This window comes from Salvia splendens, chromosome 12 (assembly GCF_004379255.2).
Source record: "Salvia splendens isolate huo1 chromosome 12, SspV2, whole genome shotgun sequence".
Lineage (NCBI taxonomy): Eukaryota > Viridiplantae > Streptophyta > Magnoliopsida > Lamiales > Lamiaceae > Salvia > Salvia splendens.
The window spans coordinates 1478907-1497122 of record NC_056043.1 but is presented as its reverse complement, the minus strand read 5'-3'; the positions used below and the strand labels follow the sequence as shown (position 1 = coordinate 1497122).

The window sequence follows — 18216 nt, the reverse complement described above, 5'->3', positions numbered from 1 at the left end:
ACCGAAACTACCATACCGTATACCTTACCGTAAATACGGTATGCGAAAAAATCATACCTTTACCTTACCAAAGTTTTCGGTATACCGAACTTTTTCAGGAGAACCAAATGTGTTAGCAACATCAGGCAGGTCTGTATTTTTCAGGACTGCACTATATTTTATTTAGATTACATAATGTTCACACAGGCTGAATTGTCACATGATTGTAAAGCTTAGGTTGCTACACTGATAATGTTTCACCCTTGCAATTGCAGTGATCGTAGCATTACTATATATGATTTACGGTTGTCATCTCCAGCAAGAAAGATGATCATGATGGTTAGTGAATTGGTTTTTATATTTTGAATATGCGAATAATCCTTTTGGTTTATTACCCGACATATTAAATCATTGGTTAGAACTTGATAAGCGATGAAGACGTTAAGTTCACTTGATAAGACGTTATTCATCCAATCAATCGTGGACAATTAACGAATCTCAACTACTAAAAGTTTTGATTTCTATTCAATTATAGCAAGTTGTATTACTACTCCATACTATCAATAGGGGTTTTAGTAAAACCTTCAAATTTTGAGATATAAACCCAGTTTCCTCATTTCCACCCCAAATTACAATATCACCTCCAAATCTCTTCGCACAAAAAGGAACGAAATGGCTATCGCCGCCGCCAGATCCGTTTTCCGGTCGTCGGCCGTCCGCAGCGCCGCCACTAGGCTGGCGTCCCAAGCAAAGTCCGCTCCCTCCCCTTCGCCGTTCCGCCTCCCCTCCAGAACTCCCCTGCTAGCTCATCGCATCTTCCGGTACTTCTGCTTTCCTCCATCTATAGATTCGAGCTCTATCGAAAATTGCGATAATGTGATTGTGAATTTAATCAATTAAGCTCGTTTCTATCGTTGTGGAATGTGCACCGTAGGTCTCCTGCTGAATTGAGTGCGTGTGTGGAGTCGATGCAGCCGTTCCACACAGCCACCGCCTCGGCGTTGATGACATCGATGCTCACCGTCTCTCGATTCGGTTACGGTTGGCTCGCTGAAGGTACTTTAACATGGTCTTTTTTTTTAAATTTAATTTTCGTTATATTTTTAGTGAATTGCGACTCTGTGTGCGTATTTTAGCCTTTGTTTGAACTGTAATGACGTTTTGTGTTGCTTTGCTAATTTCTCGCTGGAAAACGGTTTGCATTTGTTTCTGAGTGATGTGCTGCATATGTGTTCATATAGTGAACTGTTTATTTTGTAATTTGTTTATATTTCTAGCGAAGTCATGAATTAATTTCATCTCCATACCTTGTGTGCGTGCAAAAAGGGGAATATGTGATCGTATATGAATACTATAAATTATAAACAGCAGTGGAAATTAAAGTCTTAACAAAATGTTGGATAGTTGATATAGAGAATCAGATATAATAGAGTGTATTGAGAATTTTCGTGTTAGTCTTAAATGTGTAGTTGTTTGAACGACTCCTGATGTGGAAAATGCTTGTGCGAAGAGTAACCGCTGTATGCTTCTGCTTTTTTTTCTAGCTGAATGAAACTTCACTCAAGAGTCCATTAGAATTTCTTGTATTCCAATCCTGAGTCTTTCTCCATGAGCCACACTGTTTGCTCAGATTTCTATTTAGTCTAATGCTTACAATTGCAATGCTGATGGATTGCCTAACCAATAGCTTTTCATCTTGATTTAGGTATCTAGCGATGTAGATTCCTCTTTTGCTGACCTTGTCCTCTTTTCATAACCCTGGTGAGTCAGTTTTCTGTGAAGAGTCTCCTGGCACCTGAAAATGGTTTAACCGAATACATATTGATTTAGTCAAAGCTAGTTAACTAAGTGATGCTGTTTCCTTCTATATCCTAAATCCCCCTTAGTGGCACGGTCAACTTTCGAGAACACGATAGCTACTTAGATTGCATTCAGTTTGAGGACTTTTATACAAATAATCCTTTTGAGTAGTATCATATGTCTATCTTCGACATGCCTATTTCCTTATTTTGATAAAGAAGTCCCTGCTTCTTTCTTCCTGTTGTAGGCCTTGACAAGACTAGATGAAGATGGCAAGGCAAATAGGGATTACTTGGATTCTTTTTCCTTAGAACATACCTACAAGAAGACAATGCTTAAGTTCTTAGACATGTCTGGCTGCTGTTACATGAATAAAGACTCATATTTTCCAGTTGTTAAGAATTTATGGAACTCTCATTTGTAGATTTCTACTATACATCGTATCTGTTCACCACTCACCCTTTTCATTCTCAAATGCCCATGTCTCAGATTCCTTAATCAAATTGCGCATTACCTAACTATGTTAATTGGGTTTATGTGTTTGCTTTCGCGTATTCTTCCATCATCTTCTTTATTTCTCAATAATATTACGTCTCTTAACTGTATTAGTATAGTACATGTGATTAATGCAGTTTAGACCTCCTTAGAGCAATGCCATCTGCGTTTTCAACTTATACTTTACCATTACTGAATCAGCTTGCAATGATGATGTGTGATGATCTTTCGAAGCCAAAGGATAATAACTGTTCAAACCCTTGTTCCTTCTAATCATGGTTGTGGTGAAGAAAGTCTTGTTTGAGCTTGAGAAGGCCCAATTGTACTGTATTCAGATTTCAGACACAAGAACTGTCGAATATCTTTTTACGAACATGCCTAAATACCATCTTCCTCTGCTTTAGTTATTCTCGAAGTATGCCTCATGTGTGCTATGAATGCTTAGTAATTTGGTCGAAATATATACTGATTGTTTGCACATGTATCAGATTGCAATAATGATCTGTGATCAGTACCAGATCAACCAGCGTCGTCTCTTTCTGATATTATGATACGTGATCGGAAGACTCTGTGTACCGAATATGAGCGTTCCATGTTTAATGCTATGGTTCCGACGAATTTCCAGCTGAACATGTCTTGTTTTTTGAATGGATTGCTGAAGCAAATATGATTAAATAGACAATAAGTTAAATGGATTTTTTTCCATCCTTGCTTTTTACCAGGTATTGATGAAGCATAATGGAACTTGTGGAATCTTCTTTGAAAGAGAGTCGGATGATTATATATCTTGAATTTAAGTATTTCGGGATGACCCTATTAAACGACTCATTTTCGTATATAAAAATATCTTAACATTCACCTGACGCTTTTTTAATCTCTGTGTTCAAAAGGAACGTCTTAATTAAGCTGAAACGGGTGTATTAGCATTCTTTATTCTGTCACGAGCAGACTAAGATACATTGTCATGGCTAGGGCTGATAATTCGGTCATCGGTTAGTCGGTTAACCGATGACCAAACCGAACACCTCGGTTCTCGGTTAACTGAGAACCGCCCCATCTCGGTTATCGGTTAATTTCGGTTCCCATCTTCAAGTGTTGATCGGTTATCGGTTCTAACCGATAACCGATCGGTGTGACCGATTTAGGACCGAAAAACCGATTAAATACCAAAAACGCAATATAGCGCAAGTGGTGGCTAGGCTGGGAATTTTTCGTATGAAATGTCCAGGGATCGATCCCCATGAACTGCAAAAACTTTTTTTTAAAATTCGGTTCCGGTTCGGTTAATTGGAACCGAACCGACCCTATTCGGTTAGGAACCGAACCGAACCGAGGCCAATTCGGTTTCGGTTCCGGTGCTTCAATTTCGATTTCTTTTGATTTCGGTTAACCGGGTATTCGGTTCGGTTAGAACCGAACCGACCGAATACCCTGCGCTAGTCATGGCCTTTTGAGAAAAAGCAACCGGTCAAGAGGAAAATTAGTCATGACTTTTGTAGGGATCGGACCAGTTTGGATTCACTAATTACCAAGACCTCTTTGTTCTTTATTCAAGAGAGCTCAGTCAAACTCTCAACCATGCGACTAATTAGTATCAAGATTATAAGGGATAGCTAATCAACTATTACAATTATAGTTAATAACACTAGCTAACTCTTGATTCACCGTTGTCACTTCTTGAACCTGCACACTCACTAAACCTGTTAGTACTAACAAATAAGATCCTCTTGGATCTAAAGCAATTACACAAGTAGATCACGAAACAAGAAAAACACAGAACAGATCAAGGCAATGGCTCAGCCACCCGCCTATAGAACAAATCTATTCTCCAGAAACCAGACCCAAGGGAGCACCGTTGAATCCACTAGTGATTCACCTCACACCGCAGATATCAACACCACACAATTCCTTCACACCGGATCTAGAACCACAGAACACAACCTCGCACCAGATCTCTCACACACAAAACCCTAGATCTCACAAACACACCAGCAACCGAAGTAGTTGCCTACACCAGCAAAGCCACCGGTCTATGACTCAAAGAAACCATGATAACCGAAGGGAACAGCTGGAGAAGTCATCTGAGAAGAAGAGAGAAGAGAGAGCACACACTGAATAGAGTGAGTAGAGAGAGAGAGAGAATAGAGAGAGTGAATGACACTCAAAGAGTCGTCTCACACATAACAAACACACATCTCAATCCAACAGCTCTAAGCCATGATCCGGGTGAGTCCACGTGGCACACTCTGACAGTAGAGAGGAAGGGATTTGGGCTCAACCCAAATAATTCTGCATGGGCCAGAAATAATAGACAGCCCAAATAAGGTCTATCGCAAATATTCAACAACTTTTAATCACAAGTAATCATGGCAACCAAATGGTGTGCTTACGAAGTACTCCCTCCCTCCGTCCCACTTTAGGAGTCCCAGTTGAGTTCGGCACGAATTTTAAGAAATGTAAGGAAAGTTGGTGAAAAATATAATGGAATGTGAGTCTTACTTTTTTATATTAGTTTTATAATAAAATGTGAGTGGAAAAAGGTTAGTGGAATGTGGGGCCCAATACCATTTATGGAATATTTCAACCGGGACTCTTAAAGTGGGACACCAAAAAATGGTAAATCGGAACTCTAAAGTGGGACGGAGGGATAATAAGTCATGTTAGATTGTATCTAGTTTAATCAATTTTGTTGGCTCATGTCAGATGATTGAAGCACGTGTTAATTGTTCACTAAAGCAAATCATTTGATATTTTTTGTACTTATTCATCCTTGACTTTTGTGTTGAGGATATCCACAAATAGTTAAATTCAAGGAAGTATTATTGTGGATAAAAGGCATGTGAGTCTGTGACACTACTATTGAAATCGAAGAATAAATTTACTCCACATCACATTACTTTAGCACAACACACTTTATTACATGTTCACTTCACACTTGTTGAAAATCAAAGTAAAATACAAAAAGATTTGTAAAATGTAGAAGAATTTAAATGACTCAAACCCTCCAAGATCAAACACACAACACACAACGAGGATGAACTGACACTCTTTCTCTAGCCAATGGGTCAGAGATTCGAGTCATCACAACTACAGGGTAAATGAAGAACCATTACTGTGTGATTTCTTCGCGTGCCTTAAGTAAAAAGCTTTGATTCTTCCGAATGCATCATCTATGTATGAAGGCTCAATGGCAAATGTTACTCGCATCCAACCCTTCAGCCTACTCCAATCCCTGAATTTGCAATTTTCTCCGACTTTTAAAATATTGCAATTATATAACGATTTTTAACTTTTTGTAATAATAATATTTATAGAGAAATATTACGCTCATATAAAATATGTAACGATAACACGTTTTTATCACCTGGGAGAAGTATGACGGATTCCTCCTTAGCAAGTTTGCAACAGAAATCCAATTCATCTACAATCCCTTCCAACATAGCCACATTCAATTTTATCTGATAAGCAAAATCATAAACCATAATATAATAATTATTATTATGATCTACCATCTTTCTCATGGGATAGAGGAAAAAACTTGAATTGTATATTAATGCAAATTTTTTTTTATCTATTAATTACCATGACAAACATGCATCCTTGAGGTTTGGTGGGACAAGTTATGCATGGGATTTCATTGGTAAGTCGGTAGCATTTCTCTGCAGATTCTCTAAGAGTGACAACAATTTTGTCAAAGAAATCGGCCGGTGTCCGCTCGAGGATCTCTGGAATCGCTCCCTGTACACGTTGATATACAGTCATCAAATAATACTCCATCTGTCCCTTAAAATATGTCCAATGGGCGCGACACAAGTTTTGATAAAAGTGGTTCGTATATTTTAAGTAGAGAAAGAGTCTGTATAAAAATGGAGAGAGACTAATTTTTGCTATATATAAGTACCTGAATTAGGGTTGCAGGGCTAGATGTCATACATAGATATTTCTGAATGGATTCAATAATCTGATAAAAAAATAATTATTGAAATGATTAGTGAATAATGAAATAATAACTATATATACACATAGAGATTTAGAGATCAAACCCCTGATGTACTAAGGAGTCGGTTGGGATCGGAAGCCGCGATCCAACCGACACGCCAGCCCGGGATGAGCCATCTCTTGGAAAGTGATCCAACGGTCAGGATGGGAGTTAGGGATCCGAAAATCCCCATTGGTTTAAATTCTTGACTTTCAAAAACAATGTGTCGATAAACTTCATCTGCAATCACAATAATCCCCTTCCTTTGCGCAGTTTCAGCAATCTTCAAAACAAAATTTTTAATAAAACTAACCATTTTTGTGATTTCAAAAAAATATATAGATGATTTCAGTATATTTGTTTGTATTATAATCCGATTTATGGTGTAGTGCACGTAAGTAAGTCATCACCTTGACAATGCTAGAATCTTGATTGGTTGTAAAATCAGAATAAATCAATAGTTCAATAATTATAGATACACTTTAAAGGTGGTATGCAAAACAAGAATTTGATGAGAGTTTACTATTTACATACAAATTATCCCTTTTAAAAAAACCAAATTTGCAATCAACTTTTGATGACATTAATTGAATCACACATATGGCTCCCTAGCAACACCTAACTAACACTTACCATTTTAAGCATTGACAAATTTTATAAAATTGTCACATCAACTAATTATTTAGGGAATTGTTACTTTCAACACATATGTTAAGCCATGTTACACAATTACATACCTTTTGCATGTGTTCCAATGAGAAAAGATTTCCAGTAGGGTAACCAGGGTTGATGACCACCATGGCAATGGTCCCATCATCAGCCATAGCTTCGACGGCGTCGAGGTCGACCTCCCAGTCCCGATGGGGTAGGAGGTCGAACTGGCGGACCTCCAGCCCCACGAGCTCGGCACGTGCTTTGTACAGCGGAAACACGGGCCGGGGAAGGAGGACGTTGGCCCCGGGGCGAGCCAGGACCGTGAGCAGGAGCTCGATCGCCTGGCTCGCACCCGAGGTTATGAACACGTCATCCTCGGACAGCTTGTGTGGAAGATCTCCACTCAAATGATTTGCAACGGCCCTAGGATTTATATAAACCAATATAAATGTGACAACAAATTTGAATAATCTCAAATCAACATTATTTTTTGTTTCCAATTTTGACCTTGTTATGGTATATAGGTTAAGTAACACATGTGCCTAATATTAATAGATGCATGTACCATGTGTAACATGTGTTAGAAATGATCAAACATGCATCCATTTGTCGATAAAAAACAACACTCAAAGCCTTTTTTTTAAGAGACGAGCTAAAACATCATCAGAACAAGTGCAATCCAATCCAATATATGTTGTTTGTTTGGTTCAATTTTTATTTTATGCAATATTTCTAGATACAATGTCTACTTCTATATTTCGAGTTACTTCTTTATCGTACTCCATTTGTTCCATAAAAATATGTGCACTTTTCATTTTCGTCTGTCCCACAAAAATATGTGCATTCTATTTTTGGAAAAGTTATATTAATTTATTTATGTAGGTCTCACTATCCACTAACACTACTTTAACTATCATTCTCATCTTCTCTCTTACTTTATCAATTTTGTCTTAATTCTCGTGTCATACCCATTGCCCATATTTTTATGGGACGGAGAGAGTATTATACTGCTAGCTCGTCGTATTTTTTACTTCAACACGTTGTACCATATCAAAAAACAAGTACAATCGAAATCAACCAAGCCAGCAACAACAACGCATACATAAAACAAACGAGACGACATAACAAAGAATGATCAAGCATGCATGACAGAGAGAGAGAGAGACCTTCTAGCTATGGAAACACCATAAGGATGAGGGTAGCCATTGAAGGAGTTGGAGTGAAGGGAGTTGAGAAGGGCTTCTTCTGCAACAAGGGTTGTTTTGAAGCTTGGAAAAGGAGTTGGATCTCCATTTCCAAGATTGATGATTGATCTTGGATCATTTTTGTTAAGATTTTCACTTATTTTTTTGATCAAATCTCTATTAGTCACACTCACACAACCCTCTTTCTCATTCTTCAAACCCCATTTCACCAGTTTGCTCTCCATCGTCTCTCTCAGTTTTGTGTGAATATATGTAGCTCTCTCTCTCTCTCTTTCTTGGAGTGATGTGAATGAAGAAGATGGATTCCTGTATGGGTATATATAGGCTCCAATGCTCCATCACTGATGCACAGTGTGTAGTGCAATTTACGATTAAACCCTAATTTACTAAGGCAAATTGCCGGAAAAAGTCATGAAGTTTGGTCAAATTGTAGTATGCCTGTGCGCAACCTTGGTTTACAATTAACTAATAATGTGCTAATTGTGTGCTGTAATTCGATTTACAATTAAATATTAATACTATGCTAATTTTTTAATACTAGTTATTTATATATTATCATTCAACTCGATATTTATTTGTTTACGTATAAGATGAACTTTTTCCTTTTTAAGATCACTAAGGATGATTATATTAGTGGTACCATTCCACTTATATATGGTATACCACCTTTATCCCTTTTTCATTTTTCTCAATTTTTGTTTTTAGTCTTTTTTTTTAATTGCATGTTAATTAATAATTTTATCATTAGATATTTATTAGTATTTCATAATTACGATTTATATTTTTTTAAACTTTTCAATTTTAATTCGGGGCTCATTATTTTATTGTGTTTTTTGTTGACGTGTATACTTGATTTTTATCACATTGACAAAATGTTAATAGAGAAATAATTGAGATTAAAAAAAAATTAATCAATGTTCTGTATTACTAAAAAGATATTGAATCATTTTTGAAAAAAAATAAATATTGACTTATTGACTATTTGAAGCTCAAATTAGCCATTTTGTAAAGATGAAATATGGACTTATTTTATATGGCGTTCTATAAAGAATACAATAAAAATAGAGTATATTGAGAGACATATTTTTTTTAAACCATGATCAATTGCTGAAAGAATTGATATTGACTTTTATTTTTTAGAGTGATTAATCGTATTAAATCTCTAATTATTCTTTTATTAAGATGATAAGTTGGACAAATTATAAACTAACTAACACTGTTTAAAATATTTAACAGAATGTATTAATGTAAAACACTAATGTAACTTTTTGCATGAAATATGTAAACTTAATACTTTTTATACTAAATTTAAACAAAGATAAAACATTTTGTATGAAACATGTAATTCCCCCACAAAATATTAATAGAGAAGTAATTGAGATTAAAAAAAATTAATCAATGTTCTGCATTACTACTATCATTTATGAACAATAAACACCCATAAATGATATCACGATATAAGAACTCCAAACAACAGACAACCAATTATCTTCTAGCTCATCGACTCTGATTTGATGATCTTCTTTATTAATTTCATCAAAAAAGAAAAGGGAAATTCAAATAAACAATTACTTCGTATTAACTTAGTTGGTTACAAAAGAATAAAAAACCTTCACCTAAACTCGCTTCAATAATATGCTAATATCATAAAATCTTATGGTGGGTGTTTATCATATTTCATTGATGATTTATATATATAAATATTGTTTTTTTTCTTAAGTTTGGATTTTTGCTCAGTGGTTAGAAGTTTTTATTTCACAAATAATTTTAACTTTCATAATACTAACTATTTAACAAATAATTTTAACTTTCATGATCCATCACTTCCTCACTAGTCACTTCTTTCATGCTTAAAACTCTATTCTTTTCTTTTTTTTCAATTTAAATTCCATTTTTTTATAAAATTTAGTAGTATTATTTATTTATAAATTAATTTAAGAAATGAGAAATATAAAAGGTAGGTGAACTAGTGCTAAGAGTTATGGATAATTGTAAGTTATATTTAAGATAAGAAATGAGAAATATAAAAAAAATAAATGAAGTGTAGTGCTCAAGGATTGAAGATGGGCTAATGTTACCGAACTACCGGCGAACAATCATAATAAAAATTTTGTATAGCAAAATAATTTTCCAATAACTATTCATTAATAAAAGGTTGCGTAAAACGAACTACAAATCTTAAATTTGCTCACGCATATCTATATTACTATATTTTTTTAATATGCATATATACAGTACATTAGATTGAACTCGTGATTCATGATTCACAATCATTTTGGTTTGATTTCTAAAAAAAATTGATTAGGATAAGGAGACAATAGTCCAGCTCATAATTGCTTGTGACAATATTTGTAAATCTCTTAGATTCATGAACTTAAACAACAAGTACACGTGAAAAAAGGCAATGAGGAACTACAACGAGCAAGCGCCACTTATCTAAATTGTAACAAAGGAGATTCACGACTACTTTTTGACATGTCGAACCAATAAATCACAGTGGTCTAGTCAACTCGGATGTGTGTCGGTGTGCGAGTTGTAACACAAACGGTGAGGACTTATCTGACCTATAGCAAGTGAGAATCACGATCACTTTTTTTTTACCCTCCAATTAATACGTCGCAGTAAGAATGAAATAGGGGACGACAAAGTGCAGGTAAGTTAGTAAGGCAGCCACTTATCCAACCTATAACAAGCGAGAGTCGTGACTACTTTTCACATATTGTCGCAATTTAGTCGATAAATCGTGTAACGCCCCTTACCCGATTAATTTAATAATCGAATAAGTGATGTCACATTTTGGTACAAATCTCAAATTAGCATAAATCTTTATTCTTCTTTTCTTTTTATATTAGGATTATTAAATTTCTTTATTTGGCAAACGGAAAAGCTGCAATATATAACGTCTATATATATTTATACAACCTGGATAACTATTTGAAAAATAAATACTCCATGTTTGACAAAAGCGTATGAAATAACTAAAACGTTCCAATTACTTTACACTTCCTATACATGCCACGAATCGTTTCTCCTCCAACTAATAAAATGACGGTTCTTATCATTGCCACGAATCGTTTCTCCTCAACTAATAAAATGACGGTTCTTATCATTTCGAGCATATGTGTGAGTCTTATCTAACTTGTAACAAACGACATTACGACTTCTATTTTAAATGAGATTCACAACTACTTCACTTTTCACGTTTCCATGACTTTAATATATTTTCTCCAACGCTGTTAAATGGAGTATATTGAATTTGAAACAAATTGGTATATGTGTGTAATTGTCAAGAAAATGAATATATAATACATGTTGGCCACCAATTTCAACATTTTCCAATTGGACAAGTTTCATCGCACAATTATTTTATCCAAGAATATTGTTTTATGTGATAAGCCAGAAAAGATAACATACAAAATTTTGTATGCTTCAGTTATGATTTTTTTAGATATATATTCAAATCTTGTATCTCAAAAGTACTATTTTATGAGGGGGGTAAAGTGTAGTACTACTATTAATTCTATAAAATTTAGAGTGAACTAAAATAAGATAATCTTGTTTTAGAGGTTGCATGGATTAGCCTAAATAGAGAGAGGAGAATAAGACAAAAAAAGGAATTTATTTTAAAAATTAGCCTAAATAGTGAAGAATAACTTAATAAGTAATAACAATTCTTAAGAAAATGATGTTTAAAAATTAAGTGGGAAGATAATAAGACTAACAGATAGTAAAAATGTTATTTTTTGCTTAAATGAAAATGACTCATTTATAATGCTACAAAAGAACTTTTGAAAGGAAAAAATCCATGCAATTTTTGAAGTATGCAACCTCCAATTTGAAGTTACTTTTCACTCAATTTTATATGTTTTGCAATTTTAATGCAACTTTCAATTTATTGCAAAATCAACAATTCCACTTTTAGATGTAAATCGGAATTTGATTATTATTATGCTCAATATGTCAACTTTCCGTCGCCAAAGAACAAAATATGACAATTTTGCAACAAATTTACAAATTGTGATATTATTGCAATATTCCAAAAACCAGAAATTTCGACATTGTGAACATTATTACATGTTCGTGTTCAAACTTTTGAGCACTACACAACACATATTATTGATCTTTTCAATGTCTAAACAGACAATCATAGAAATACGAGATCGAAACACGACACCTTATTGATCCTTCGGTGTCCAAACAAACCATCATCGAAATACGAGACTGAAACAAGACGTCTCATGGTTTCGTGGCGTGCCTTTGACAGAAAGCTTTGATTCTGAGAAAGCCATCATCGAGAGATGATGGTTCAACGGCGAATGTAACGCGCAACCAGTTCTTGCGCCCTATAGCAAAACCTGCGAACGAGAACTCTCCTCATTGTAAAGATAAAAACGTGTTTGTGTTGAGACTCACGCGAATAGCTAGTTTCTTTACCTGGGAGGACTATGACGGATTCCTCTTTCGCGAGCTTGCAGCAGAAGTCCAAGTCATCCTTGATGCCTTCGAGGAGAGACAGATTGAGCTTCATCTGGCATGTGCAAAACCCCTCATTGCAGGTTAATACGGCGTATAATTATGTAAAGAAACGAGTCATGAAGTGGTTTCGTCTTTACCATAACAAACACGGATCCTTCAGGTTTGCTCGGGCAAGTTATGCTGGGAATTTCTTTGCTGCGTTCATAGCAAATGTCTGCAGTTTCTTTAAGCGTGCTAACAATTTTCTGAAAGAAGTCGGGTGGGGTGTTCTCAAGGATCTGTGGAACTGCCCCCTGTTCGCATAAATGGTGAGACGGAATCACTACAGATATGAGAAACTGAGGCCAGATAAGCTACATTACATAGAGTGTGTGTTTAGCAATATTGCATAATTAATTCAATTTCATGTTTTTACTATAGCAAAGGACCTAAACTTCGATTTCATCTTGCTCGGGCTCTTTAGGAAACTCAAGTTCTGCATCTCGCTCATAGACTTGACTAAAAGAACCATCGGAATTAGACTTGCAGATTTCACCAAGTAAGAAAGAGACAAGAAAAAACCAACAAGCACACATATATGAGAAAAGAAAGAAACGGGACAGGAAGCACAAGAAGAATCACGAACCTGCATAAAGGTCGCTGGATCAGAGGAAATATTCAGGAAACCTTTGATGCTGTCAACAATCTGCAGACAATATTCTTATTTTTCTCAATATATTGACAAATAGAGAGAAAGCCACAAAGGAAACACTACACAAATAGATTTACATGATGTATCAACATTCATAAAATTCTTAAAATAATTATTTATAACTTTACAAATCTAACATGCCCAACGCTCATAAACAGAACCATCTAGCACCAAATTTGGGCGCGGCGCAAAGGAAAAGGTTGAGCGACAAGAACATACCCCTTGCTTAGTAAGGATACCATCGGGGTCGTTTGTGACAATCCAGCCAAGCCTCCAACCAGGGACAATCCATCTCTTAGATATCGATCCAAGAGTGATGATTGGGGTAATTGATGCAAAGACTCCCATTGGGACAAAAGGGTTGTTACCAAAAGTAAGATGGTCATACACTTCATCCTAAATCACTAAGATTCCAAGCTTTCTTGCTGTCTCCGCGGCCTACAGCAAATATACACTCATTAACGCGGCTACCATTTCCACGAATATCAGAGTCTCCATATTTCATTCAACATATTACAAACTAGGCACCTTTTTCAAGTGTTCATACTTGAAAACATTTCCACAGGGATTGCCAGGATTTATAATAACCATAGCCACTGTATTTTCATCAGCAAGAGCTTCAACTGAAGCCAAATCCACTTCCCAATCTTGTTCGGGGATAAGATCAAAGTGGCGGACTTCGAGACCAGAGAAGCCAGCACTGGCTTCGTAGTATGGAAATCCGGGATTTGGAAGCAGAAGATTAGCACCGGGACGAGCAAGGACAGTTACAATTGCTTCTAATGCTTGGGTGCATCCAATGGTCAGGAAAACATCATCAGGTGATAACTTGTAAGGGAGGTCTTTAGAAAGGTGCTCAGCTACAGAGCTGTCCGATACAGAGAAGTTGCACAAAAACGATTAACTTAAACATTCAAAACCGGCCTAGATCGATAACTAGTGATACTCATCAACCTTACAAATATTACAATGAGAAATATTCAAAACCATAGATTACAGAATCTGTATAGCAACATGATTAAAATAAAGAGAAGATCATCCACCAAAGACATTACCTATATCCAAAAAAACTCAACTATATTTCGATATTCTATTCAATGAAGCCTGTATCAACATCATCTGATAATCTAACGAAATCATTCTGCAGCTGATCAAAGTTACAAATCAACCCCTTCGATTCCAATTAATCACGTACATTCCGCATGCCTAAGATATTATGCACAATAACATTCTAATCTACAAAAATTAGCCGAACAATAACACAATAACAGACACATGCTTCAAATTAAGCTCACCTCCGATCCAAAAAAAATCACATAAAACGGTAGCTGTTTCGCTTCGTTTTCCTAACAATGAGCAACAAAATTATGCAGAAAACCTTCTATTCTATCAAAATTAGCGGCACAATAGCATACACATGCTATAAATTAAGTTCACCTCCGATCCAAAAATCACATAAACAGTAGCTGTTTTGCTTCGATTTCGTTTCTATTCTATCAAAATTAGCCGCACAATAGCATACACATGCTTTAAATTAAGCTCACCTCCGATCCAAAAATCACATAAAACAGTAGCTGTTTCGTTTCGTTTTCCTAACAATGAGCAACGAAATTATGCAGAAAACCTTCTAATCCACCAAAATAAGCCGCACAATAGCATACACATGCTTTAAATTAAGCTCACCACCAATCCGAAAATCACATAAAACAGTAGCTGCTTCGCTTCGTTTTCCTAACAATGAGCAACAATTAAACTCCAAAAACTCAACGATCTAACAGCAATACACAAAAATCAGTCACTTCACTTGTTATATACTACCTCCGAGCGGCGGGGATACCGACGGTGGAGGAGTAGCCGTTGAACTTAGCGGAGCAAACAGCGGCGCAGACGGCGTCCTCCGCGAAAGAGGAGGTGCGGAAGGAGGGGAAGTCGGATGGATCGCCGTGGCCGAGCGGAATAACATGCCTGGCGTCGTTTCCGTCGAGATTTCCCTTGATAGTGTCGACCACGCCTCAAACGGTGACTGCTCCGGCCAGAGTGAGCCACTCGTTCCCCGCGAATCGCCATTTTTTCGCCGCCGCTGAGCCTCCGTTCTCCATCTACGGCTTCTTCACTCTCTCTCTGAATTGGAATTTCTGTTGAATTTGCGGTGTTTTTTCAAGTGGGGAGAGAAAAGGTGATTTTGGCTCATTGAATATTTGAATTTTTTTTGTTTGGTAGTAGTTTCTAGTGAGGCATCCACTATAAAAAGTTCTTCACGTCTTTTATTTATTAGTATTATTAATTTTTTTATTAGTTTAATTTAATTTTAAAACGGCGATTGTCTCGTCACATGCTATACTAATGACATTTACCACCTTCTTAATACTTATAAAGCAAAGAGGGAACATCATTTTTGGTTCACGAACTTTGCCAAATTATCATTTTAGGTCCGTGAACTTTGAAAATATCATTTTAGGTATGTGAACTTTGAGTTAGTATCATTTGAGGTACTTTTTACTATTTCCAAGTTTTTTTGGACGAAAATACCCTCAATACCTTAAAGTATATATATTTTTAATAAATTTATCATATACTCATAATTTTTTATAAATATCTTTACAATATATTTTTGACAAATTTTCTAAATATAATTTGACCTTAAATATTATCACTTAATTTTGTGACATGCTAGTAAAATTGCTTCTTCAATTTTTTATATTAATTTTTTTTAAATTGAATAAAGAACTTTTCTTTAATAATAAAAAATTGAATAAAGATCTTTTCTTGCCTGTCACAAAATTAAATGATAATATTGAAGGTCAAATTATATTTATAAAATTTGTCAAAAATATATTGTAAAGATATTTATAAAAAAAAATTATTCAATTTTTTATTATTAAAGAAAGTTCTTTATTCAGTTTTTAAAAAATTAATATAAAAAATTGAAGAAGCAATTTTACTTGCATGTCACAAAATTAAGTGATAATATTTAAGGTCAAATTATATTTAGAAAATTTGTCAAAAATATATTGTAAAGATATTTATAAAAAATATGAATATATGATAAATTTATTAAAAATATATACACTTTTAGGTATTGGGGGTATTTTCGTCCAAAAAAACTTGGAAATAGTAAAAAGTACCTCAAATGATACTAACTCAAAGTTCACGGACCTAAAATGATATTTTCAAAGTTCACCGACCTAAAATGATACTTTGGCAAAGTTCGTGGACCAAAAATGATGTTTCTTCTAAAGCAAAATAATAATGCTTACTGGACTAAATGTGAATATTGTTTTCGATATGTAAATGAGTAATGCTAAGCAATGTTTATGAAATGATGCTCCATAAGTTACAGTAACAACATATTTCTATATAAATATACTAGTATTAGCCAAGTTGGGAAGTGGGAATATTAATGATATTCCAATTATTGTGTATTACTATATATTTATAGTATTTTATATAATTAAATGGTTGGATTCGTCATATTTGTGGCAATTCCAAGTCTTCATCACTTGTCACTATCACGTGAATGCATGTTTATGCTTGGCCATATTACTTCAACTGTAGTTCTATAGTTCAAATATTCCTTTTCAAAAATATTTACTACATCACTCTATAAATTACTACTACTGGAGTACTTAATAATTTTGAATTATAAGATTGTGCTTTAGAGAGGTATAAATATATAATACTAATAAGTTAAAAATGTTTCCTTGATTTCAACAAGTAATACGGAGTACTATAATTTATTATGAAGTTATTATTTACATTCAAATAAGTACTAGTGCATTATATTTCAATATAATATGCGTCATATTAATGTATTCATATTAATTTTGGCGATTTAGAAAATGTAATTTCCCACAAAATGTAATTCAAAAAAAATATTTTTTTCTTTTTTATATAACCCATGCTTAAAGTTAATCTCACTTTTTACCCTCAAACTTCATGGGCTAATTATTTGGGCCAAAATTTAGCCTGAGGAGGAATCAGGCCCAGGCCCACCAAATGAGTAGATGCCAAAGTTTTAACATTATGAGATAATGTGTTTATAACTTCATTCTTTAATTTTATTTAAAAGGCTTTGTTATTAAATTTGATTATTCATGTCACGTGAATAAGTAACTAGAGTATTTGTACATTGTGCATCGTGGATTTAATATATTTTACTAATAACAATGTCTTATGTACTAGTGCTAATTAATGGACCGTCGTATAACACGTTGATCATTCTAAATTCTACTATTTTTAAAAGATACATATTTTATTTATTTAACTATTCATTTATATTTTTTATTTAGTACCTTACCAATTCTTCCACTATCAAACTCGAAAATATAATGTGGATGGAGCACGAGATGTTCAATTGAAGGCTAATGCGAAGACGGCTGATTATTTTTGTTTAGCACCGCTCTCATTGAATTTTTAAGATATTAATAATAATGTGAATTTTAATAAAAGTTACTTATGTATTGTATGTGAAGAAAATACATGATGAAAATATTACATAAATTGAAACATTCAAGCGATATGTCCTGGATAAAAGTTTACAACTTGAAAATGAAAGATTTTTATTTTTTTTACTAAACTATTTTGAAGGATGGATATATTATTAATAAAGACATGAGAGAGAGAGAGAGACTTGTACCTTCAATATTATAAAGAGAATAGTGTAAATATTTGAGTTGGTACAACAAACTGAAGCAGCGTGGGCGGTGGAATACTAGTCTCATGCGGTTGTACTTTGTCGCTTCCTAAGGCCATCCACAACGCTGTTCCTATACCGTTCCTATACCGTTCCTTAAACCACTATTTGAGGGCCCCACTGTACTTTTTTACTCCATTCCTTAACTAAGGAACGGAGCCTGCAACCCTCCGTTCCTTAACCGTTCCTTAACCGTTCCTTAAATTAATATTCATTCAATTTCATTTTTTTTTATTTCCAACCC

General features: G+C 34.7%; 2 protein-coding genes and 1 pseudogene across 4 annotated transcripts; 1 reads left to right on the top strand and 2 right to left on the bottom strand.

The window, feature by feature from the left end:
• The first annotated feature begins 448 nt into the window (after nt 1-448).
• Nucleotides 449-3148, top strand: LOC121757332 (protein NUCLEAR FUSION DEFECTIVE 6, mitochondrial-like). 3 transcript variants are annotated; one of them, XM_042152880.1, is made up of 3 exons: nt 449-800; nt 914-1035; nt 2027-2442. In XM_042152880.1, exons 1-3 carry the CDS (start codon nt 652-654, stop codon nt 2044-2046), a joined length of 291 nt encoding a protein of 96 aa, XP_042008814.1. In that variant the 5' UTR covers nt 449-651; the 3' UTR covers nt 2047-2442. The 3 variants fall into 3 exon arrangements, with proteins under 3 accessions (XP_042008814.1, XP_042008813.1, XP_042008812.1); XM_042152879.1 differs by lacking the exon at nt 2027-2442 and adding an exon at nt 2476-2685 and having other exon boundaries at nt 451-800; XM_042152878.1 differs by lacking the exon at nt 2027-2442 and adding an exon at nt 2763-3148 and having other exon boundaries at nt 454-800.
• Nucleotides 3149-5133: 1985 nt separating this feature from the next.
• On the bottom strand, nt 5134-8363 carry LOC121758245 (nicotianamine aminotransferase 1-like). Its single transcript, XM_042153664.1, has 7 exons — nt 8074-8363; nt 6991-7330; nt 6318-6536; nt 6176-6235; nt 5857-6012; nt 5639-5732; nt 5134-5506 (listed from the first exon to the last, which is right to left on the bottom strand). The coding sequence occupies exons 1-7, from the start codon at nt 8334-8336 to the stop codon at nt 5490-5492; spliced, it is 1149 nt and encodes a 382-aa protein (XP_042009598.1). The 5' UTR covers nt 8337-8363; the 3' UTR covers nt 5134-5489.
• A 3756-nt stretch (nt 8364-12119) lies between these two features.
• On the bottom strand, nt 12120-15482 carry LOC121757348 (annotated as a pseudogene).
• Nucleotides 15483-18216: the final 2734 nt, after the last annotated feature.

Coding starts and splice junctions, on each gene's coding strand:
- LOC121758245 (XM_042153664.1), bottom strand. CDS start 8,336: ATGGAGAGCAAACTGGTGAAATGGGGTTTGAAGAATGAGAAAGAGGGT. Junction 6,013..6,175: donor GCCCTGCAACCCTAATTCAG/GTACTTATATAT, acceptor CAACGTGTACAG/GGAGCGATTCCAGAGATCCT. Junction 5,733..5,856: donor AAGGATGCATGTTTGTCATG/GTAATTAATAGA, acceptor TTTGCTTATCAG/ATAAAATTGAATGTGGCTAT.
- LOC121757332 (XM_042152878.1), top strand. CDS start 652: ATGGCTATCGCCGCCGCCAGATCCGTTTTCCGGTCGTCGGCCGTCCGC. Junction 801..913: donor CTAGCTCATCGCATCTTCCG/GTACTTCTGCTT, acceptor TGTGCACCGTAG/GTCTCCTGCTGAATTGAGTG. Junction 1,036..2,762: donor TTACGGTTGGCTCGCTGAAG/GTACTTTAACAT, acceptor CACATGTATCAG/ATTGCAATAATGATCTGTGA.